Source organism: Leptonotus elevatus, chromosome 7 (assembly GCF_054856555.1).
Source record: "Leptonotus elevatus isolate MCC_2025b chromosome 7, RoL_Lele_1.0, whole genome shotgun sequence".
In the NCBI taxonomy this organism is placed as follows: domain Eukaryota; kingdom Metazoa; phylum Chordata; class Actinopteri; order Syngnathiformes; family Syngnathidae; genus Leptonotus; species Leptonotus elevatus.
In genome coordinates this window covers 17,697,004-17,722,067 of record NC_141245.1, presented here as the reverse complement: position 1 = coordinate 17,722,067, position 25,064 = coordinate 17,697,004, and the positions used below count along the sequence as shown (strand labels likewise).

General features: G+C 42.1%; 3 protein-coding genes across 3 annotated transcripts in view; 2 read left to right on the top strand and 1 right to left on the bottom strand.

Annotated features, from left to right (window-relative positions):
* sipa1l3 (signal-induced proliferation-associated 1 like 3) overlaps window positions 1-14,287 on the top strand; it is a 55,096-nt gene extending 40,809 nt beyond the window's left edge. Inside the window, exons 10-23 of the mRNA XM_086081453.1 lie at window positions 578-676; window positions 764-939; window positions 4,862-5,122; window positions 5,376-5,558; window positions 5,778-5,902; window positions 6,958-7,070; window positions 7,146-7,585; window positions 7,803-8,033; window positions 8,443-8,605; window positions 10,099-10,273; window positions 10,345-10,494; window positions 10,572-10,698; window positions 10,778-10,859; window positions 11,281-14,287. Coding sequence (XP_085937579.1) covers window positions 578-676; window positions 764-939; window positions 4,862-5,122; window positions 5,376-5,558; window positions 5,778-5,902; window positions 6,958-7,070; window positions 7,146-7,585; window positions 7,803-8,033; window positions 8,443-8,605; window positions 10,099-10,273; window positions 10,345-10,494; window positions 10,572-10,698; window positions 10,778-10,859; window positions 11,281-11,469 — 2,514 coding nt within the window. The 3' untranslated portion in view covers window positions 11,470-14,287. The remainder of the gene's footprint in view (window positions 1-577; window positions 677-763; window positions 940-4,861; window positions 5,123-5,375; window positions 5,559-5,777; window positions 5,903-6,957; window positions 7,071-7,145; window positions 7,586-7,802; window positions 8,034-8,442; window positions 8,606-10,098; window positions 10,274-10,344; window positions 10,495-10,571; window positions 10,699-10,777; window positions 10,860-11,280) is intronic.
* Window positions 14,288-14,708: 421 nt separating this feature from the next.
* LOC147171330 (ribonucleoside-diphosphate reductase large subunit-like) lies at window positions 14,709-20,882 on the bottom strand. Its single transcript, XM_086081454.1, has 5 exons — window positions 20,682-20,882; window positions 19,283-19,445; window positions 16,127-18,108; window positions 15,872-16,060; window positions 14,709-15,012 (listed from the first exon to the last, which is right to left on the bottom strand). Exons 1-5 carry the CDS (start codon window positions 20,874-20,876, stop codon window positions 14,803-14,805), a joined length of 2,739 nt encoding a protein of 912 aa, XP_085937580.1. The 5' UTR covers window positions 20,877-20,882; the 3' UTR covers window positions 14,709-14,802.
* Window positions 20,875-24,755, top strand: qpctla (glutaminyl-peptide cyclotransferase-like a). The gene is made up of 7 exons (XM_086080807.1): window positions 20,875-20,940; window positions 21,962-22,108; window positions 22,188-22,481; window positions 22,711-22,872; window positions 24,204-24,303; window positions 24,387-24,503; window positions 24,610-24,755. The coding sequence occupies exons 1-7, from the start codon at window positions 20,875-20,877 to the stop codon at window positions 24,753-24,755; spliced, it is 1,032 nt and encodes a 343-aa protein (XP_085936933.1).
* The last annotated feature ends 309 nt before the right edge of the window (window positions 24,756-25,064 follow it).

Genomic DNA, 25,064 nt, shown 5'->3' with positions numbered 1-25,064 from the left:
AGTGGGTCCACAAGAGTTGAAAGCCCCTGTTTTGAAATTAGAACAAATTCCAGAATTATTAAGATAATCAGCCTTCGATATGTTCTTATAAAGTAACTAATCAATGAACAGCATAAGCTTTGAGCGAATATAAACGTAATGTAAGAAAATTAAAGCTAATGAGCGTCCCAGCTACATCGTATATCAGGTGTAGAGTACCTACTTAATTAACATGAGTCATACAATGATATGAAAAGACTGGATTTAATAGCACTCAGTGTGATCATGCAGCTCGGGAGTTGCGCAATTGCACGTGGACTCTGATGAGGGGCCATTTCCATATTATGATAATCCCTGTGACATTTGATGAATTAAATGGCCAGAAAAGGAGATTTCCTCAAGTCCTAATCCAACAGAGAAAGAAAATGTAGTGAAAAATAAACAGAACAAGTTAATCTTCACAGAAGTAGAAAATTCATGCTGATCCTTTGGCTGATCAAGATTATGGAGAGCCTGTTGACATAGCGGGAAAATATGAAGTATCTTTGTATTGAAACGGACAGTCATTCATGTTGCATGCTTCCTCTCTTGTTTTCAGTCACTGAGCGTGGGATGCGAAACGGTGGATATGACGCTGAGGAGAAACGGGCTGGGCCAGTTGGGCTTCCACGTGCGCTTGGACGGCACCGTGGCGGAGGTACCGTCAGATGCCAGGCTCGCTTGTCAAGAAGTCCGCACGTGCTTTTGAGCTAACCCGGAAGTGGTGGTGTTTGTTGCCATGCAGGTGGAGGAGTACGGCTTTGCCTGGCAGGCGGGCCTTAGGCAGGGCAGCCGGCTGGTGGAGATCTGCAAGGTCGCCGCGGTAACACTGACTCACGAGCAGATGATTGACCTTCTCAGGACGTCCGTCACGGTCAAAGTCGTCATCATTCCCCCGTACGAAGAAGGCGGACCGCGGAGGTGCGTAAAGTCCATTTTTGTTCTGCTGCTGTAAAATGTCTGCTGTGAATTTATTTGAAGAGGGATCTTTGTATTTAATTGTTAGAAGTTTGGTTGATTTCTTGGGAATTGCCAAAATGGAGCGGAGGACTTATTTAATTTTGAAAAGTGACCGGATTCTCTCTGCTACAACTGTCTACGACAAAGTCGACACGTGTCAGGATGCTAATCATCTCGGTCAGGTGGCGCTAAATCCACAAGCTAGCGAAACGAGTCCAAAACAGACCTACAGTACGGTATTTGGAAAGTTAATTCAAGAGTGTATGGCTGCAGCGTGGAGACCTCAACGCTCATTTGGATCTCAACAGCGGAAGCTCGGATGAATTTCAAAATGAAATTAACCTTAACGCTCATGCGTCGATACCGCGACTTGATGAGTGGAAGCTCAATCGGTGAGCGGAAGTAGTATTTAAATGTTTAGACGGTTTTAAGGGTTACGTTTAGGGTTAGCGGTTGAAATAACACGCTAACGTTAAATCATAATATCTAAAGTCTAACTGAAGTAGTATTTAAATGTTGATATGGTTTTAAGGGTTAGCTGCTAATATGACACGCTAACGTTAGATTATAATATTATCTAAAGTCTATCTGAAGTAGTATGTAAATGTTTATATGGTTTTAAGGGTTAGCTGCTAACATGACATGCTAACGTTAGAGCATAATATTATCTAAAGTATAGCGGAAGTAGTATTTAAATGTTTATATGGTTTTAAGGGTTACGTTTAGGGTTAGCTGTTGAAGTGACACGCTAACATTAAATCATAATATCTAAGGTCTAACTGAAGTAGTATTTACATGTTTATATGGTTTTAAGGGTTAGCTGCTAACATGACACGCTAATGTTAGATCATAATATTATCTAAAGTGTAGTGGAAGTAGTATTTAAATGTTTATATGGGTTAGAGGATTAGAGTTAGGGTTAACTGCTAACATGACACGCTAACGTTAGAGCATAATATCTCAAGTGTAGCAGAAGTAGTATTTAAATGTTGATATGGTTTTATGGGTTAGGGTTAGGGTTAGCTGCTAACATGACACGCTAACGTTAGATCATAATATTATCTATCTATTATCTGCCTATCTATCTATCTATCTATCTGATATCTGCTGGCACTGGCTTTGGCAACTTCCATTCATCGAGCTTCCACAGATCGAGGTCCACATGAGCGCCGAGGTCTCCAGGCTGCGACCATACCCGACTCAGTTCATTTGTAACGGGGGGGAAAAGGCCCAGTGATGAGACAACACTAGAGCCTATAACCAAGAAGAAATTGGAAGGTGCATTCACAAACAATAGCAGGAGACCTACTTGAAATGTGGATTTATGGCGACAGGTGATTCTCACGGTTCGGGGCCCACTCTGCACAGTATGTGCCGAGTGGCTCTTGATTTAGCGTTATGGTGCGTTATTCATGGACTTGTTATTTTGCCGCATTTCAGGAGGACACTGCCAATATAGTAAAAAAAAATGCGGCTTCACATTTATTGTTACGGTATATCTACAAAATAACTCAATTTTTGTGTTGCCAAATGCCATTCAGTCCAATGCCCATCATTACCCTTGACACCAACACAAAAGCACGGCTGAGATGGTGGGCAGAATTTTGTGTGGGAGGGTGCGAAAAGAGGAAGTGAGCAAACAGGCACAAGCTTGGATGTGTGAAGGGAAAGCAGCAAAAATAAAAAATAGCATTTGGCATTCACTTTAACCTTTTTTTTCCTACGAGTTCTTTACACCCCAGGCCAGTATGGCCTTGGCTATAATGAATAAGATAATGATAATGAGTCATGTCTCATGATGCTGTAAAGTGGTTGAAGGCTGCAGTATTGACTTGTGTGAGCATGTCTGCGTGTGTTTAAGGGATACTTTGCGAACACAGTCGTTGCAGTCACAGCGCTTTAATGTCGGAGGCCGTTTAATTACACCAACTTTCAACCCTTTAACACACATACACACACACGCACACACTTTGTGGCATTGGTACAGCTAGTAATTAAGAGTCTTGTTTCACTCTTCACCCTGCCTCTCTCTTCTCCCGCTCATTTGGCGTTCTGTGCCAAGCAAGCCGATTGCGCGAGATTAAGGACTCGAATCCACAGGAGGGAGGGGAAAAGGCAGCTAAAAATAAATAAATAATACAAGCGAGTGGATGCGATTAATTAAAAATGCTTTGCGGTTAAAGAGGGAGGGATAAAGGGAGAGGAAGGCGGGGCCGCCAAGAGGAGAACAACGTGTCTCAACAGCGCCGAGCGAGGGTGAAAGGGAGTGGGCGGAATGGAGATAGAGAGAAGAGCGAGGTTTGCCACCGCTCTGCCTCGGCTTCTGAGACTGACGGTTACGGCGGAAGGGAAGGTGTGATAGATGGCCATAGTGGCTTTAACCTTGCGTGCACGTTGGGGGGGCGCCAGCTGTGTGGGACGAGACCATCCGTGCGCGCGTGTGTAGGCGCTTTGGGTATGTACGACTTTGACAAAGCAGGATATGGAAATGCTACAATGGAGATACATTGCTTTTACGTCATTTTTATGTAGTAGGATGTGTGTTGTCTTCATTGTATCCGCATGATACATATTAGACGGCGTAATTTACCAAACCACTTGGATTAATCAGCACAAATGTCCAAGTATAACTGATGTACCCCCGCTACGTTGGAGCTCTGATAGTTATTTCACAATTATTGATTAAATTAAATGTCATCCACTTTTCATTTAAGGTTTTACTTAGTGTTATTTAATAAAATCGTCAGCATTAGTCTGATTGTACGGAAGCGTATTGTATTCACTTCGGGGGCGCACCTGATATTTTTTTACAATTTTTTCAGGGGAGCTTTGTTTAAAAAAAAAATAATCTGTTCTTCTGAATATTTTTTCCTGTCGGAATTTTTTTTTTTGAAAAATGGGAATCAATTATTACGGAAAACAGCACCAGCTTCTGTTTTTCTGAGTTATTTAAATTTCAGAATTCTACTACACTTTCCCACATCCAATACGTTTCCGTAAGAACTTAACTGTTAGCTTACTAAAATCATGCCGATCGATTGACATATTCGTATACTTACTTGCTCCATAAAACGATATACCTAGCTTACATTAGAATGATAATATACAGTAAAATACAGCATAAAACATTACCAATACTAAGTGTGTTACTAATTACGGTACATGCCTTACCTTAACCGAGGCAGTAAGTCATACAGTTGAAGGTGCATATGCGGGAAAGTGTCCGCCATTAGAGAGTCTGCAACAAGTCACTTGGAGTTCAGAGGGAAACAAATAATACAATACTCGTTGCTGGTGCTGTTTTTCTGGATTTTTTTTTCATTTTCTTCCCCCTTGGTTTTCTGTTGTTATTGTTTTTCTGAGTAATTTTTCCTGAACATTTTCCCCCGTTTTTCTAATTTTTTTTTCTCATGGCAAAATAAATAAATAAAACGGAACATAAAAAAAATACACAAAAAGCAAAGCTCCCCAAAAATAATTGTCAGAAAACCAGGAGTTTTTTTTTTTCTTCAAGCAAATACAATATTCCGTATGACAATGCTCACAGAGAGTAGGAAATGTGTATCTTCTACAGTATATGCTGACAGAGGCGTTGCGTGACGAGCTCTTTGATTCGATTGGACCGCGATTCACACACACATACTTGACCTCCGTCCCTCAGTAGGCGAGATAGAGTCCTGTTGTGCCAATAATCAGTCTCCTCTCCTCTCATTCTGCTCCTGTCAGTGTCAGGGGAGCTCATTAGTAGCTGCCATTATGCGTCTGCTGTTTTCTACAAAGTGTGCTTTCAGCACGTAATTGTGAGTTTTAATATGCAGTTCGGGTCTTCACAAAAAGAGAAGGGCGCTTGTGATTGAGTCGTTCTTTTTTGTGACTGTTTCAGGGGCTGTACAGAGGAATATGAGATGAAGACCATGGAGCACAAGCCCGAAGCTGAGCCTTTGGCCGTGGGCTACCGACCCTCCCCTCGCTCGGGTTGGCGCTGGGACAGCCCGGTCCCCGTCCCTCAGGGGCTACACGGCACCCCCAACCCGCAGCGGTGGGCCCCCATGGGCGCCACACCGCCGCCTCCGCCGCTGCGTTCCTCTCAGAAGGCTTTGATGCCTGTTCCCTACAGGGAGCCTCAGCACTTCAACTCCAAGAGGTAAGAAATATGTTAATGAATGATAAAAGGCAACAACTTGAACTTAAGCATGAGGATTAGCGTGGAGTAATGAATAGGGACTGTGTTGTATATTGTTAATTAATAATGAAGATTGTTTGCATCAGTGTGGGTTGCCATTTAATTTTGGTACAATAATAAGTACAATAAATTTCATGTTGACACAAACTCGAGTAGTATCTCAATGTTTGCTTCACCGCTGCACTCTCTCTCTCTCTCTGCTGTGTCTGCTCAGGCCAGTCAGCTACCCGGAGAACCACTACAACATATCAGCTGCAGGCGGTGATCGAATGCTGCCTTACAGAAACCCCTCGGCCAGCTTCTCGTCGCCTTCCTCGGGCCTGGTGGGCCTCTCCACCATGGGGCCACCTGGAATCACACCGGGGCCTTTTGTGCGCTACAAACCTTCGCCTGACAGGTGAGTGTGTGTCGTCTCTTCTCGATCATGTCAGTCAAACCAACTGTGACGAGCAAGCTTGTGAAGAATTCTCAACGGACTCTGGTTTAATTCAACTGAAATGCAAAAGGGATGCAAATGTCTCGAAGTTGGGACAGTTGACGTCATACTGTGTTTGGCTTATGTGTTTCTACTGTGCACTATGATCATCCTGTTTGTTTGTTTTTGTGCTCGGTGCAGATACGGACCAGGACAGCGCGCCCTGTTGCCCTACGAGCCCCACTTCAGCATGGACATCATGTCCAGCGGAGAATCGTCGTCCGGCTTCACCAGTCAGGAGAGCACGATGGAGCGCTACAAAACTGGTACGTTGGACCCCAGACTACAGCTGGCCTCCATTTTGAAAGTGCACCAAGTTGTTCACACTCTGCATCAATGGTCCAATTCTAGAGTGGAACAATTGTAAAATCAAAAGGTCAGAAAAGAACAGAGCTGCTCAGTATCTTCTGATAGTCTGGATTGTTTTTTGTGTTTTTTTATTATTTTGAAATTACTTTTTTCACGCATTTATTGTGACTTTATTCTTCTAAAATTTTAACTTTTTTGTTGGAAATTTATAAATGTTTTTTTTTTAATAGAACAACCTTATCAGTACTATAAAAATATTATTATTTTATTCTCACAATATTACAGTGTTCTCTCGTTTGTCACTGGTATTACGTTCCAAAAAATACCTGCAATATGTGAAATCCGTAACGTAGTCAGCTTTATTTTTTGCATTTCTTCCAAATGTTTAAAGGCTGCAATACCTCTCACCACACACTTTATTCACAGTTCTCTTAGAGGCATTTACATTTTCTCATATTTCTCTCTTGTTTAAACTCTGTCAATGTTCCAACCTTCCTAAAAAAGAATACATTTAAGATGCAAAATTGACCCCAAAAAATCTGTGAAACAGCAAAACTGTGAAAAGTAAACCGTGTTATAGTGAGAAAATACTGTATTAATTTAATGTTATAATATGACTTTGTATTCTCAGGAAATTAGGTCTTTATTGTCATAATATGACTGTATTCTTGATACTACAAGTTTCTGCTCAGAGTTTAGCCTTCATTTGTGGTATTTAGTTTATTCTAAATTTTAGAAACCTGACTATATGAAATCGTGTATTTACATTTTCTTTTTAACTTTATTCGACTTTTAATCCTCAGCTCTCAACTTTATAGAGCACCTATCAAATCAAACATAAATACCTAATAATTATTTCTTTAAAGATTCTAATAAATCTTTGACTTTACTATTTTTATTTGCAGTACGTATCTTTAATTTGAACTTGAAATAAGGACTCGAGCTCATTAAAACGCTGCAGTACCTGATCAAGGCCTCTATGGTTAAGTTTGATGTCGTGTTTTGTGTGTAGAACCCCTCTGGCATGTTCCTGCAGCAGTGTCCAGGGTGCAAGCTATTGGAGGAGGCCAGAGGAGACTCAGACAAGACGTCCAAGGGAAAGAGTCTCCAAACAGACAGTCAAAGGTTTCATTCACGATAGGAAATTGTCACTCTTTTCTATTCACCTTCCTTGCTTAACCACCTCTGCGCGTGTCACAGGGTGAGACCCAGTACTCCAGCCACTCCAGCAGCAACACGCTGTCCAGCAACGCCTCCAGCAGCCATAGCGACGAGCGCTGGTTCGAGGGAGGACCGGCAGGCGACAGAGGGAACGGGGGTCTTCCGGGCGACCCCGCCGAACCCGATCCGGACCATCTCAACAAAGGCGGATCCAACGACAGCGGCATTGACGCGCCGGCCTACTACAACAATCAAAACAGTCGCCACATTGCCGGCGGCCAATCCCACAAGCCATCGCACGGGGCTATCCCTTACAACCAGGAGCTGTCCGTGGGAAGGAGTGGCGGCGGGGCGGATGCAAATAAACGGGAGTCGTCGCCCGGCTTTTCGGCAACGGCCAATCAGAACAAAGGGTTCCACACTCGGACGTTCCCGCCTCCTAAATCCAGTGCTGAAAAAATGGATGCTTTCAAACCAAGGTAATAAGACACACTCAGCAATATGACTAAATCGTAATCCGCGCACAGCTACCAATTTTGAGCTACAACAGAAAAACTACCACCCTTGGTATTCTTAATGGGAAGCAACATTTTTAAGGGAGCACATATATTATTAAACACATTACATGATTGTCAAGGAAAAAAGCTCGCCATGCTCAGCTTTCATCGTATTCAAGCTTTTGTCGTTGTCTTCCAGAGCGTACACACCTCAGGGTTACAAGACTCCCACGGCGGACAAAGCCCGGCCCATCCGCGCCGCGACCACCACGCCCACTTCGGCCCACCTGAGCTCCACCCCTCTCTCTAGCTCCGCCCCCAAGGCATTTTACGGAAAGAGCAGGCAAAGCGCCTGGCAGGCCGAAGATGTCAGCCCGTCACCTTGCAACGCAAACACCTCGTTCAGCTCCGACAGCAGCAACAGCAAGACGTACGTATGTTAATACCTCCGATCTGAAAGGGGGATACTTTACTCATTTTCAGCAGTAAAATGTTAATTTGGCCAGAATTAATTTGATAACGTCATTGTTTTTAAATATACAATTAATACCTTAGAAATATATAAATATATTTACATTTGCTGTTGAATGAAGATGACATCACGCGTGCTCAGCAAATAGGTAACGACCAATCACGGCTCATCTGGGTTTGTTCACGATGACGTTAGCAAACTGAGCCATATTATTACAATTTTGAGTGAGCAAATTTTTGTGGGAGAATAAATCCATGATAGGACTTCTTTCGCTTAATGTTGGTTTTCATGTTTTCACTCGCTGTTTGTGCTTATTGGGTGTCTTGTCAATTACTAACCTTGTGCATTTGTGTGTTGTTGTCTTTAGCCAGGTGGACATAAACTCGAAGAACGTGTTCGGACAACCGCGACTGCGAGCGTCGCTGCGAGACCTGCGCTCTCCGCGGCGGACGTACAAGAGCACCATCGAGGACGACCTGAAGAAACTCATCATCATGGACAACCCCGGGGAGTCTCCGCAGCGAGATCCAGTGAGGACCAAACACACTCGTGCACACAGACTTTTAAGATATTTTGCAAAGTGGTTTAAGGCTCATGTAAATGAGCATATTAGTTGAGTACGGCTTCAATTTTACTTAACACATAACCCCGGGGTCTGCAACCTGTGGCTCTTTAGTCCCTCTCCTGTGGCTCTCTAAAAAATTGCAATATAAATTCTTTTATTTCTTACATATTTATTTTAATTCCCTGAGATAAAATGTTATTTGAATTAATTAACAATACTTAAATATTCAAAAAATGAATTCTGAATTCATAATTTTTCAGAAAAAGTGAAATGAAAGGTAGATGGAAAAAACATTTTTTTAAATACCTAAAAATGTCCAAAAAGTGATCGTAAAATGTCTAAAAAGGAAGAAGAAAAACATAAAATTCCGAATTTAATGTACACAAAATTGGAAGAAGAAAAATGTCAGAAAATGTATTTTAAAAAAGACCAGAAAAGAGAACATTCAAAAAGTAGCCATCAAATGTCTAAAAACAAAAGAAGAAAGGCAAAAAGTTACCTTAAAATGTCCACAAAATTGCCAAAAATGTCAGAAAATTAATAGCAAAAGGCAATAAACAAGTAATTAAAAAATAGCCATGAAATATCCAAAAAAGGAAGAAGACAGGTAGAAAATTACCATAATGTGTGCATAGGATTGCCAAAATTGTCTAAAATTTGTCAAAGACAGAAAAGTCTAAAAAAAAATAAAAAGTATCGAAGTCTGATTTAAAAAAAAAAAAAAAAAAAAGTAGAAGAAACTGAAACTCAAGTATGGATGTTGCATCTATTCTGTTATGGTGCGGCTCTTGAGCCCTCACTATATTAGACTAACGCACTGTTTCGTTCACCACAATGTTCTAAGGATTTGCAGCTCTGACAGATTTTTGGTTGTTTATTTGGCCTAAAATAACTCTTTTGACACTAGTAAAGGTTGCTGACCTCTGACCTAACCTGACATGAATACTTTTTTACATTCTGCTTTAGTTTCTACCGCATGAGTGGACAAATTGCACCCTCTGCTGGTTGCTGCTAAGTAGTGAACTCACATTATACAGTGGGGGAGAAGCTTGTTGCTATTAAGAGCTAGTTTTCTTATGGAGTCATCTGAGGGCTCGACTACATTTGCAAAAAAATACAAAACTATGTTTTGCTGATGCTAATTTCCTTTTTTTTAATGTATGGTTATTTAATGAATTTAATTTATAATCAAAAATCATGGAAAATAGTTAAAACCAAATATTTAAGTAATGGGAAAATGCTTTGAATATCTGTTAAAAGGGAAGAAAAATTACGATTTTCGATTACGATTTTCGATCACGATTAATGAATAAGTTACACTTGAATTGCCTTATTGTGCCAAATCTTAACCCCGAGCCTTGAATTGGATCTGTAGCTTAGAGATAATTATACACAAAAGAGACAATGTTAGTGATATTGATCATTTGATTGATATTGTGATATTGTTTTCTGCCGCAGTCCCCCAGACGCACATTGCAACGCACCTTTTCCGACGAGTCTTTGTGCAGTGGTCGCAGAGACGCCAGCTTTGCCAACTCGGAAAACCAGTCAGCCCCAATGGACATGCTCTTCACGTGCACGCTGCCCATACGCAAGCACTCCACCTCGTCCAATCACGCGCAGCCCAAGAAGGGTGAGTTGGGGCCGCCTCTCGTTTAGTGGCTTAACACCAGAGTTGTACTCACGAGCATAATTTCCTTTCAGTGCCGCTGTCTGCGTCTGAACTGTCCCTTACTGAGGTGAGAGACAAAGTCCCCCCGCTGAGGAGGTTGGATCCTGGACTCATGCCCTTGCCTGACACGGCTTGTGGACTGGAGTGGTCCAGTCTGGTCAACGCTGCCAAAGTCTATGAAGGTGGATAATTTGCATAAATTACCACTAGTGGACAACAATGTGAACTTTTACTCCAATTGCGTGTTTTCGACTTGTAGCACAGAGAGCCGTGTCGCTCTTCTCACTAACCGAGACACGAGGAGGCACCGTGGACATGAGGCCTACCAGCAGTCCTGTGCAGTTTCCCACTCCTCAGACGCCTCGGACCACACCCACATTCAGCGGGTACCTTACTTTTCTTGGCGCTCACACGTCTCTTGTTGATCATTAAAGTAATGTGTGATTTTTATTAAATTTTTTGCAGCGATGAGGTGCCCAACGATTTGTCAGGGCGTCTTCACCATCTGGAGGTGATGTTGAAACAGCTCAACAACGACCTGGAAAGAGTGAGTGAATCACACTCTTTGAGTAAGAAAGAGAGAAAACGCTGATGAACATTTAGTCAATGATGTCATTGATCAATCGCGCAAATTAAGACATTACAGTCGATCACAGATTTAGCGTAGAATGCAAAATATAAAAAGATATCATATAAAAAAGACGATCAGATTTGGTGTAAAGTCTACTCAGCTTTGTTGTACTGCAAATGTTATATCTGTTCTAAATGTACAATAAAATGTACAATATTTTTTCTGAGTTTTCATACTCTTGTTCACATAAAAGGGTGGAAATGTTGCATACTTATACTTAACATACTTATGACAATAAATAGAATGTAAAGAATTCAACTGTTGTACATTACGATGTCATGCATACTTGCATACTACGTGTCACCCATCATCCTATATTTATTATGTGTCGTCTCAGGAGAAGCACGACAAAGTGGCGCTCATTGCCGAGATGGCCAACCTGCGCGAGAACAACCAGCGGCTGCAGGTGGAGAGCGTGACGGCCAGCGAGCAGCTGCGCAAGTTCAACCGACTCTTCGACCACCTGGGCGAGGGCGAGCGCGCCGCGCACCCCACCGCGCACCAGGCGCCGCCCAAGAGGGAGTGAACGCAACTGGGCGGCCTTAAAACTGGAGACATTACCCCTTACCCCACCCAGCCCCATCCCAATGAGCCTCTTATTTTTCTAAGTATGAGATGTATGGTTCCTACGTTCGAGGAGACTGTTGAAATCACCTGGAGAGGCCTAAACACTGTTCCTGCAAGCCAATCAGCCAAAAACACCATGCTAGACTACATCTCCCACAATGCACTTGAAGTCCCGTTAGCGCTACACAGTCTTAAGTAATGTACATATGACGCCTGTGAGGTACACGCTCACCTATCGATGTAATCTATATTGTACTGAAATTGATGGGACTACAAGAATATGTGTGTTCATACGACGACAACTGGGTGACGAACAAACTAGTTTACGGAAAACTCGTGGCCCCTCATCGTTTACGCTGAGGACCTTTAGTACTGGATTTATTTGTACACATAACATCTTTTTTTCGCTAGTCTGCTAGCGCTTATTATAGCTTTGAGCGCTAATGGGCCTTTTATGCTAATGGTTCATCATCCTTTTAAGCACTGAGCTAACGCATAGCCACAAAGGTAAGTGGTTTCAGTGTGTGTGTTTTTTTTTAAAGTGCTTTCCACGTGAACTAGCTGCCTGGTTAATTAGCATATCCCATTAATGTCTTGTCATTCTTTTGTCACCGAGCTCAATTGTTGACACTTTTTAACGTTTTCTCTGGCTTTGCGCGCTAACTGGCAAGCTAATTAGCATTTCCCACTAATGTCATCATCATCCTTATCATTAAGCTAACACAACACCACAAGCCACACTAGGTGACTTAAAATAGCCTTTTCCATGGCTTTAAGCGCCAATTAGCATGTCCCGCTAATGCCTCCATTATCTTCCTTTCCTCATTAAACAAAGTGAGCGAATTTGACCATATTGTATAACTTAAAGCGCTAGCGAGCGCACTGCATAATTGACATTTTATGCTATTTCATCATCCTCTTAATCACTGAGCCACCAGCTCAAGGCGAGCTAAAGCTCCCTGATTAGTTAGCTTCCCAATTAAATTCTCATCTTTTAATCATTGAGCTAAGTGAGATGACATTTAGCCCTTTCTTTGGCTTTAAAAGCTGCGTAATGAGTAATTCTCGCCCATGTCTTCTTTCCTTTTAACACTGAGCTACAAATAGGTGACTGTTAGCATTTTCTATGGCTTTGAGCACTAACTAGCTTGCCAATAAGCATTTCGTGCTGTTTTCTCCTTTTAACCAGTGAGCCGCACATAAGTACAACGCAAGTGGATGACACTGTCTCACCATTGAGCTAAACTTAAGCAACTGATTTTTCGCGCTAACTAGCTGCCTGGTTAGTTAGCTTCCCCATAAAGTCTTCTAAAGCTTTCATCATTGAGTTAAGTGAGTAGTGACTTGTAGCGTTATCAGTGGCTTTGAGTGCTCATTACCGTTCCCGCTATTCTCTCATCTTTTTCATCACTGAGCTCATGTCGCCACAAAGTTAAGTGGGTGAGTTTGAATGTTTTTCTGTATCTTTGCACGGATTACCCTGTTAATCGTTGAGCTAACATGTTACCACAACGCTTAAAGCTGACTTTTAGCGTTTTCTATGGCAGCTCTGCTAACTTCATCTAATGTCTCATTCAGTTAATCATTGAGCTAAAACATAACCAGCTGATTCTATGCCTTTGGGTGCTAATTAGCATTTCCCTCTAACGTCTCATCGTTTTTATCATTGAGCTAACACACCATAAGCCATATGGATGACTTAATTAATTTTCACCCCCTCCAGCCTCTCTTGAAGTTAAGCTCAACTAAGCTAGGCTAACTGTCACTTCCTACTAAAAACAATGTGTTCTTTCTCTTTCAAGGTCTAAAAAGTGCATATTTTCTTCCCAGAATTTCAAGCTATTTCTATACTTGTATTTGTACACACAAAAAAAAAAAATCAACTTGTGCATCTGTTATCATTTAACTGTACACGTGGGAGACCAAATGGCCCCCTTTTGTCTGTGAAAAAAAACCCTATTTATATACCGTTTTATCTATTTTTCATACAGAAAGACAAGTTTGTGCTTTGTGGCTGCCGGTACTTTTTGATAACTCTGATAAAACTGTTTGCGATGACTGGAACTGTTTGAATACTTGGCTCAGGTTCCTTATGATGCTGGACCTAAATGATACACCATCAACAGGTACTGTTAAAAAAGAAAAAAAAGTGCATTTATTTGCCATTGCCGCTTTCCCTTTAAGGCTTCTTCTAGCTGGAAATTAGTGAAGTTGAGTTTGCTGTTTGTGGAATGGTTTGGTGGTGACTGACTGAGGACAAATGGACCCTTAAATCAGGGGTGGGCGACCTAATATGGCCTGTGACTGTCATGCAATTCTAAAAAGTTCAAAGGAACTGTTTGAAAAAGCCCAATTGCATTGAAACCAAACGCATGAACAATAGTTTGGGTACCCCACCCATGCTTTAAATTCTTCGGACGATAAGTCACACTCCTTTATTACGGTATTCCTCCTTTCAGGCGTCTACAAGTCTTGTTTTTCTCATGTAAAAAAAAGTGTTTTTTTTTATATATATAATTGTTTCTATGTACAATGGAGCTATTTATAGCCTGCAGTGATCCATGTTGAACAAATCAGTAATATTGTACAATTTTCCTGTTTTGATAATTTATTTTTTGGGGTCATAACGCATACAACAGTGAGGATGTGAGGAGAGGGTACTGTGTTTTTATTACATAATCTTTCCTCTTGTGTTTGCTCTGGGCTGTAATAAGTGTACATTTGAAATGTAAATTATGTTTTCATTTTATAAAAATAAAATAAAAAAATAAATTCAAGTTTTTGTGTTTCCCTTGTTCCGTAACGGACCTTGGCGCTAAACATTTGCAACCTCACGAATCCTGTTTCTGTTTACATGTTAGACCTTCCCATCAAAAAAAGATCATGTCAAATAAATGAGACTTTCGGTAGTTATTTCATGGAGGGTCAAAATTAAAAGTTGAGAATCAACACTGACATTCTGACCAACTGTACTCCTGTTACATTTAGAGCCTGCTGTGAGTTGTCAAGTCTTGCTCTGCTTATAAACCATCTGGCATACACCATTTTTTCTACATCACTGTCAAGGAGCTAAAAATGTCACGCTAAAGAAGCGGGTTCCCCCCCTCAATGCACCTAGGACAACTGAGATCCTTGATATGACAAGGTGAGTACACCTTCCGGGTTGCGGTCAATGCAGTACATGAACATGGCCCACCATTGTTAAATATAAACATTTTATTTATTACAATTTAAGAGTATTAACACTAAACAACAAAACTGGAGTTAAAAAGAAGCATAGCAGAGGGAGCGTTCAAGAGCCGCACATGAGGCACTCGTCTCTGTTCTCCAGGGAGCACACCATGGCGGCCTTGTTACGCTCCTTGGCGTCCTGCTCTGAGGTTTTTTCAGCGGCGCCGTTGGTCATGGCGGGCGCCTCCTTCAGCTTCTCCTTATCTAGCGTGAATTGGATGGGGTTGGCGGCAGGCTTGGTGCGCAGGTAGTACATGCCCGTCTTCAGACCCTGGGACCAGATGGACGACAAGCCGCCATTTTAAAAGTGGTAGCTAAAATGACTACCAAGGACAAATTGACGCAAAACATTTGAACATTGTGATGAGCGACAGTGTGTTAGGGCCCAAGAGCTCATTTGAGCTGCACCATAACAGAAAAATATGCAGCATCCATTACTTTGAGGTTCATTTTATTCTACCTTTCATCTTCCGCTTTTGGATTTGTTATTTTTTTGTAAATCTCCAGTTTTTTTTGGTAATTGTATGGACATTTTCTTTCCAGCCTTTTGTATTATTATTTTGTGGACATTTTATTTTTTTTTAATATATATATATATATATATATAGTATTTTTTTTGACGTTTTTGCACAATTTTAAGGCAATTTTCGGAGTTTCTTTTGTTTTATAACTACTAGTCAAATTTTATTTTCTGCTTTTTTAAATATTCAATTCCCTGACATTTTTTTTGTCTTCCTCTGGACATTTTATGGCCACCTTTGGGAAATTTTTAGGCAATAAAAAAAAATAATCTACCTTTCGTCTCAAGTCAAATGTTGACTATGTTACTCTTTTTTTTTTTAATCTAAGCTATTAATTATTTTAAGGAATATTTTCTCTTACAAATACATACATACATGCATGCATGCATGCATACATACATGCACACACACTTCTACAATTTTTTTTTTTTTTTTAATTCACAGGGGAGCGACTAAAGAGCATATGGCTCCAGAGCCCCAGGTTGCAGACCCCCGACCTAGGAAAACTGGATAAGCTTAGTGATGTAGATAGACAGCAAAATGGATGACAATCTTCACTAAACATGGGCTATGCTTTTATCCTTCTACCATCTTCTTCACGACACGTACCTGCTTCCAGCCAAAGAAGTGCATGCTGGTCAGCTTGCCATAATTTGGCTCCGCGATGTGGATGTTGAGCGACTGGCTCTGGTCGATGTAGGCCCCTCGGTCGGCAGCCATCTTGAGCACCGTCTTCTGGGAGATCTCCCACACTGTCTTGTATAGCTGCTTCAGGTCATCTGGGATCTCCGCAATGTCCTGGAGAGAGGGGAAAACAACAACAACTCAGATTTGTACCATTTCCTATCTTGTGCTCGCTCTTACCTGTATGGATCCGTTGTGAGCGATGAGCTGATTTTTCATGTCCTCGCCCCACAGGCCCCTCTCGGTGAGGTCCTTAAGCAGGTGCGGGTTGACGCACTGGAACTCGCCGGAGAGCACCCTGCGCGTGTAGATGTTGCTGGTGTACGCCTCGACGGACTCATTGTTGCCGAGGATCTGCGCGGTGGATGCGGTGGGCATGGGCGCCAGCAGCAAGCTGTTCCTCACGCCGTGCTTGGCGATCTTCTCCTTGAGCAGCGCCCAGTCCCACAGCGACGTGGGCGTCCGCTGCCACATGTCGTACTGGAGGATCCCCTTGCTGACGGGCGAGCCCGGGTACGTCTCGTAGGGGCCGTGCTCGGCGGCCAGCTCGCAGCTGGCCTCCAACGCGGCGTAGTAGAGCGTCTCGAAGATCTGGATGTTGAGCATCTGCGCCTCGGGGCTCTCGAAGGGATGCCGCATGAGGATGAAGGCGTCGGCCAGCCCCTGGACGCCGATTCCGATGGGCCGGTGGCGCATGTTAGAGCGCTGCGCCTCGGGCACCGGGTAGTAGTTGATGTCGATGATCTGGTTGAGGTTCTTGACGATGACTTTGGTGACGGCCGCCAGCTTTTTGAAGTCGTACGTGCGCTCGGGCGTGACGTACATGTTGAGCGCCACGGAGGCCAGGTTGCACACGGCCACCTCGTCATGGCTGGTGTACTCCACGATCTCCGTGCACAGGTTGCTGCACTTGATGGTGCCCAGGTTCTGCTGGTTGCTCTTGCGGTTGCACGCGTCCTTGTAGAGCATGTACGGCGTGCCCGTCTCCGTCTGCGACTCGATGATGGCGTACCACACCTGCTGGGCCTTGACCGACCGCTTGACCCGGCCCTCTTTCTCATAGCGCGTGTACAGCGCCTCAAACTCGTCGCCCCAGCATTCGTCCAATCCGGGGCACTCGTCTGGGCACATGAGCGACCAATCCTGGTTGCTCTCCACCCGCTTCATGAACAGATCCGGGATCCACATGGCGTAGAACAGGTCTCGGGCGCGCTGCTCCTCCTTGCCCGTGTTCTTCTTCAACTCCAGGAAGTCGAAGATGTCAAAATGCCACGGCTCCAAGTACATGGCGAAGGCGCCGGGCCGCTTGTTGCCGCCCTGGTCCACGTAGCGCGCCGTGTTGTTGTAGACGCGCAGCATGGGCACCAGGCCGTTGGAGTTGCCGTTGGTGCCGGCGATGTAGCTGCCCGTGGCGCGGATGCAGCTGACCGCCACGCCGATGCCGCCCGCCGACTTGGAGATGAGGGCGCACTGCTTGAGCGTGTCGTAGATGCCCTCGATGCTGTCGTCCTTCATGGCCAGCAGGAAGCAGCTGGACAACTGCGGCCGGTTGGTGCCGGCGTTGAAGAGCGTGGGCGAGGCGTGCGTGAACCAACGCTCCGACAGCAGGTTGTACGTCTCGATGGCGGCGTCCACCTGCGCGCCGTGGATGCCCACCGCCACGCGCATCAGCATGTGCTGCGGACGCTCCGCCACCTTGCCGTTGATCTTGAGCAGGTACGAGCGCTCCAGGGTCTTGAAGCCAAAGAAGTTGTAGGAAAAGTCGCGGTCGTAGATGATTGCAGAGTTGAGGCGGTCTTTGTGCTCCAGGACCACGTCCAGAGTGTCCTTGGAGATCATGGGCGAGTGGCGGCGGTTGAGCGGGTTGACGTAGTTGAAGAGGTCCTCCATCACCTCGCTGAACACCTTCTTGGTCTCCTTGTGCAGGTTGGAGACGGCGATGCGCGCCGCCAAGATGGCGTAGTCGGGGTGCTTGGTGGTGAGCGTGGCGGCGATCTCGGCCGCCAGCGTGTCCAGCTCCACCGTGGTCACGCCGCTGTACAGGCCCTGGATCACCTTCATGGTGATCTGGGCCGGGTCCACGAAGTCGGGGTTGAGGCCGTAGCAAAGCTTCTGGATGCGCGAGGTGATTTTGTCGAACATGACGCGCTCTTGGCGGCCATCTGGAACACAGCCAATGGAAATGGGATTTCACTTTCACAGCAAATTTTGATCAGAGATGGCTATAGTGTGTGTCCCTAAATTTTTCACACCGATTTATAAAATTACTTTTTTTCTAGCACACCTTTTGATATTTCAACTATTACCATTAACAGGCTTGTGCAATACGGATTTTTACCATGTGTTGTAATTCACATCTGACGATTCAGAAAACATTTCATTCATAAATATTACATTCATTATTGTTACTATTATGAAAACTTGACGTGCCAAAGTAAAAACGAGAGCAAATTTGGAATTTAGCCTAAAACTAATTATCGAGAGATGTTCAGTTGCATCTCTGAACCTCATTTGATTTGTTGAAAAACTTTAATTATACAGAACAACAACTGGACGTCAGTATGGTATAATAATAAATTTAAAAAAAAATTGCGCTATGCCATTACCTTTTTATACCAAGGTAAGGTAACAATTCACAAGTGATCATTTTGATCTTAGATGCAAACTTTTTTTTTTCTTTTTTACATTTGCTTATTTAAATGTCAACATTAGCCAGGTGCGGTTATAAGATTTGCACCGTTTACCTTAATGCAACACACTGGTCAATTTAAAATCCACTTAATGGGTCAAATTTGACATAGAACAGCCTCATGGTACACAAACTTTAGACGATTTTTTTTTTTTGAACATTTCTAATGCGTTCGTTTGGAGGTTTCTGGTCTTTTTTTTTTTTGGGTGGGGATAATTTGATGTGTAGAATAGGTAAGGTAGATGACGGTTTTGGTCCCGTGTGCGCATGCGCGCGTCTTGACATTAGTACAGTTTGGCGCCAACTATGACAAAGGCGTCGGGAAAATGTGCTTAGAATGACGCAGAAATTAGACGTTACATCAAATATTGAGCGGTAAAGTCGTTTCCAAGTTTTTTTTCTCAACCGAACGTGCATGTTTAGCTTCATTTAGTCCAACTAGAACTCAAAACTGTTGTTTGCTGCTAGCTAACACTGTGTACACGGGCTCGACTTGTCCCCGTGTAACAAAACGTCTTAGCTGCGAAAGTCTAACGACACAAAATATTAAAATTTTGTCTTTCAACAGGTTAATTAGTGCGAACGCAAGATACGAAGAAGCTTAAGACCTCGACAGACAGCAACTAAACCGACCAGTTGTCACATACCTCTCTTAACCACATGCATCTTGGCAGCGTGTGGTGTAGTTGTTCCTCCCACGAAGCGGCTACTGAGTCCTCCTGTGCACGTATCCAAAGTATTCTTTCGGCCGCGAGTGCTTCTCCAAAAGACGGCGCGAGAAGAAGTAGCTCCTGCTCCGGAAAACTCCCGCTAACGTTGTATTTGTAGAGAAGGGAAGTGTCGTGAGGCAGGACTGGACCGACGCATTGACCAATCGGTATCGAAAAAAGAGCGGGTTTTAAAATAGGAGAGCCAATCATAACCTTTTAAATTGTCTTCCTTTTCCGGTTGTTTTCGCGGATTAAATTATGGCGGGATGGAAAAAAAGTAGGTCAAAATTAAAATGGAAGGGAAAAAGAAAACTGGAAAAGTATTGTAGCGTTATTATTACGCCAAATAAAATGAGTAAAGTCAGGGAAATGTTTACACTAAATGTTTGTCAGTGAGGTCGAAATTTAAAATTTCAATTGTCAATTATTGTATTGTAATTATTGTTAGCTGTAGTAATGATGGTAATATTATACAATTAACCCAAACCCTGGCCTGAATGTAAATGTAATTAAAAGAAAAACACTTTGTTTTTGGCCAACCCTGTATACAGTAGTAGTAAGAGCATTTGGTCTGTATTTTGATGTAATGTCAATTATGTCGGTGAAAGTACACGTTAAATTACGTGTCAAATTATTTGAGTTGTTTTTGTTGTTGTTTAAATTCCACATAACCCAACAGTAACATTTACAAAATATAGTATTATTCAGCATTTCTTAACATGATGGTTTAAAAGCAATCAAACAATAAAAATACAGGGGGAGGGGGGGGGTAAACATAATGAACACTTTTTAAAAACATAAATCTAAACTTTCATGGTTGATTTTATTAGTGTTTAAATCGGCCAGTAAGTGGCTATAATAATATGCTTTTTCATAAACACCGAAGAGGTAAACGCCATTTGATACAAAACATAAAGAAAGGTTTTAAGATATAGACCTGAAATTGGTCCAAGCTAAACCGAAGGATAATGTGCCGTATGGCATGAGGTCAAGAACTTGGACAAGAAAATCAAATTTTTGTGAAGTAATCGTGAGTCAGCGGAGCGATCTTCAATTAATACACCAGAAGATGGCGGTGGTGCTCCACAAATGCTGTTGGCTAACCGACATAAAAATAAAAATAAAAGAAGAACTAACAAACTAAACCCGGAAGTGAATATATTTCAAACATCTGCGCTAACATCTAAATTAATTGTATTTGATTATTTTGTTGTGGGTTTATTTGCAAGGCGGTAATTATGTATTATGACGGGAATGTGTTGTCTTCAAAACAACATTTTACAAAATGCGCGAACGTAAACTTAAGCGCTTCGAAGACGTAAAAGCTTGTTCTTACGTCAAGTCCCGCCCCCTCACGTGCTGCATCGACGGACACGTAGTTGTTTGAACCCGCTGACAAGAGAACATCAGGAGCCGCTGTCATGTCGAAGTCCTCCCGGCGGCACAACTTGCCTCCGCGGCAGGTCAGCGACCGTGACTGGCTGATGCGGGTTTTCTTCCTCGGTGTGTTGGTGGTCGCACTATTCCTCATGTTCTACATGTCCAACATCCCCCAGCGGAACCGCATGCGGACTGCAGATCTAACCAACGATAAGGTAAAACGATTACTTGTAAAACACAATTGTCCAACAATAAGGTAAAACGATTACTTGTAAAACATAATTATAAACTGGTGTGGAAATAACACTGGAATAGTATGTTAAGCCATTTAAACATGTGGTATGTGTGGTTCACATAAACTGGAATTGTATGCATACTCTTAGACGGATCCGAAAAGGCACTATTAATACACGTGTACTTAATTCGACCTTAAAAAAGTTTGAATTCACATGTCCAGTCGTTCAGGTTGCCAGTACTTTTTGCACGAATTGCTGGTCCATGAAGGGACTAATAACTTTTCCTGGTTCATTTACACAGCCTTCGTGACTCGTCATTAAGATGTTAATGTGGCGTCATAATGAGACCAAGAGAAAAGCTTTATGAAAGGCAAAGAAGTGGACTTTCTTGACATTTTCACAGAGAAAGCGCCCGTTGTTGATTGATAAATAAGTTGTGCAAAAAGCACTGAAACATTGAACGGTTGATGAAGTTAAAAGTTTAGAGATGGTCCAATTAATTTCACCTTTAGAGATTAATAGTGTATTTTTTGGTTTGTCTTGAAATTTCACCCCAAAACATAATAACCCAAACGTTTTGAGTGTTTAGTCACCTCGGGATTTAAACTGTAACATAGACAGCAGCAATAATTGCAAATATATATTCGAATATATTACAGAAATAATTTAGAAACAACTAAAAATATAAGAGCAGCACTGAAGATGAATTTCTGAAATTTAGATTGAATTCAAACAAGGAAAAAAAAGCTGAAAAATGATTATGTATGCAGTAAGTAATGCAGTGATATGTGTACAGAAGAGGTGGATTTTATGGATTGGTACGTTTTTGTGCATACAAGAACACCTTTTTTCTCTCGAAATTATCTTTTAAGCTTCTCAGCCAAATAAGTCAAAAGTGCATCGGGGAGTTGTTATATACATGAATTAATGGTATATTCCTCTTGTATGGACATTTCAGTTGACTTTTTTGGCGTTTGCTCATAATTTGTCTTCTTTCCAGTGGGCCCACCAACCCACAAAGTACACTGCATCTCAAATCAACAACCTGGCCTCTCAAGTGAATGGAAAGCGCCTGTGGGAGGTTCACCTGAAGCCTTTCCTGATCGAGAGGCTGCCCGGGACGCATGGCAGCAAGATTGTGCGGCAGGTAAACCTCATCCCATCGTTTTGCGTGCGGAAATCTGCAGTTTATTTATTCATAGAGATGGATTTTATCACGGCTTTAGCACATCACAACCGTGCTGTCCTCGCTGTCCGCCAGCTGGGACATAGACCTGGACACGTTTCTGGCCGTCACCCCGAAAGGACAGGTTACATTCACAAACGTCGTCGCCACTCTGGACCCTTTGGCCCCTCGCAGGCTGCTGCTGGCGTGCCACTACGACACCAAGGTGCTGCCTCGGGACAGCCGGGCCCCGCACAGGGTGTTCATCGGGGCCACTGACTCCGCGGTGCCCTGCGCTATGATGCTGGAGCTGGTCACCGCTTTGGATAATAAGTTGAAGTCTTTAAAACAACAAGTGAGTGTTAAGGGTCACAGGTATGGTTTTAATTCTTTGTAACGTCCACAGGCTTTGTTGTTTCAATGACCTCACAGAAGTCATGATGTAGTAGAGCGTCCCGTGACAATCTACAACATTTAAAATCTTTTCACCTTTTGATTCACTCGAGCAGAGGCTGGCCTATTAATCCATTGTGGTTATGTAGAACCTAATTACATTTCAATACAACTCCGTTTTCTTTCCACAGAAGCCTGTACTAACTCTCCAGCTGGTCTTTTTCGATGGGGAAGAGTCGTTTGAGAAATGGACCACCACCGATTCGCTGTACGGCTCCCGTCACCTTGCCGAGCGCATGGCCGCCACGCCCTATCATACGGACCCCTTGCATACCACCGTGTTACAAACTCTGGTGAGGAATAATAGTTTTGGACTTTTCATTATAATTTTTATTTTTGTTTTTTTAAATTCAGTTAGTTTTAATGAGTTAGTTAATTTTTATTTTTATTTTTTTAAACATGGAGTCTTTGTCAAGTGCAAGTAAAAAAAACCACACTAATTAGTGTGTAATAAAGTGGACTACAATTCTCACTGACATTTAAAATGAACCCTGAAAACTCATGTATGATATTAATTGAAAAAGATGAAAATGAAGGACAGGACCTTAGTTTTAGTTTTTTTTTTTTCGTTATCAAAAATGTGTCAAATTTATATTTCGTTAGTTTTCATTAACTATAATAGCCTTGTTTTGTTTTTTTAAGATAAAAGCTGTGTCTGTATTATTTTTATACTCTATAGCAGTGGTTCTCAAATGGGAGTACGTGAAGGCACTCTATGGGGTACGTGAGATTTTTAAAATAACTAAAAAATGTAGCATCTATGCAAAAATCCTTTAAAAATGACTGAAGTATCCAAATAGTTGAATAAAAAAAAGAGTGGCAAAAACGCCTTAAGGCTTTTACATTATATTTAATCCCATCATTACTGTATGTTTTTGTAAAGGACAATATTATATAATGTTTAATTCCTTATTTTAAAAGAAATAAGGCTCGGTCGATTTGTTTGTAAACCAATGCCAATTCCGATATTTGGCAGAATAAAATTCAGATAACTGATTAAGAAACAGTAATGAATAAAATAACAACTTTTTTGGTCTATTAACTCATTCACTGCCATTGACGGCTATAGACGTATAAAAATAAATTTTAACTATTTCTATTTAACAATTTTTTCCACTTTTGTTAAAAGTATAAAAACCTAGATTTTTTTAAAAATTGTATTAGAACAGATATGAAATTTGTGATTAATCGTGAGTTAACTAGTGAAGTAATTCGATTAATTAGGATATTTTTTTTAAGTAATCGCCTGACGGACGCAATACATTTTTAATAATCTTTTTTTTCTTAAAAAAATATTCTTAAAAAAATAAAAATAAATTCAAATTATAATAAAAGAAAATAAAAAATATTAAAAATTAGGGGCGTCAGGCGATTACATTTTTTAATCGCATGACTTCACTAGTTAACTCACGATTAATCACAAATTTTATATCCGTGCTAAATGTACAATATTTTTTTTTCTAGGTTTTCATACTCTTGTTAACAAAAGTGGAAAAAATGTTAAACTAATAGAAATAGTTCAAATGAATTTTTGACGTCTATAGCCGTCAACGGCAATGAATGAGTTAAGATATTATGTTGTACTAAGTCAAGGTACGTCATTAAACTTGGCATGTTTGTACAGGACCTCTTTGTGCTGCTCGACCTTCTGGGTGCTCCCAACCCAATGATTGTGAACCACTATGACAACACGGAACGCTGGTTTAACCGCTTGATGGCTGCAGGTACACACGCCGGGTTTACAGCGACAAATGCAAGCAAATCTATGCTCTGCTTTACGCCCCCTTCATTTGCTCTTCGTTGACAGAGAAACGCCTCCATCGCCAGGGTCTGCTGACGGCGCACCCCTCTGAGCAGCCCTACTTCAGGAAGGACTTGACTTTCGGAGCGGTTGAGGACGATCACGTACCCTTCCTCCGTAGAGGTGAAGGGCTGCGACGAAATTAACAAAGTCATCCGTTAGCAAAACTGTGAACTTGATGTGCCCGCCACGTTTCCACCCAATCAAAGCTTGTTCCCGTGTCCTGCAGGCGTGCCTATCCTCCACGTCATCGCCACGCCTTTCCCAGACGTCTGGCACACGCTGGACGACAACGAGGAGAACATCCATCGTCCCACCATGGAGAATCTGACCAAGATCATGGCCATCTTCCTAGCCGAATACCTGGGATTATGAAGCGCTGAGGCCAATTGAATTTGCACCTCAGTGAAGAGACACAACTGGAAGGAGGTCGTCCTTAACTCATTCGCTGCCATTGACGGCTATAGACGTCCAAAATTCATTTGAACTATTTTTATTAGTTTAACATTTTTTTTCCATTTTTGTTAGCAAGAGTATGAAAACCTAGATATAAAATGTGTAAATTTATTGTGAATCAACTAGTAAAGTCATGCGATTAATTACGATTTACGATTTTATCACCTGATGCCCCTAATTTTTAATAACCTTGTCTTAAAAAAATAAATATATATATATATTTTTAAT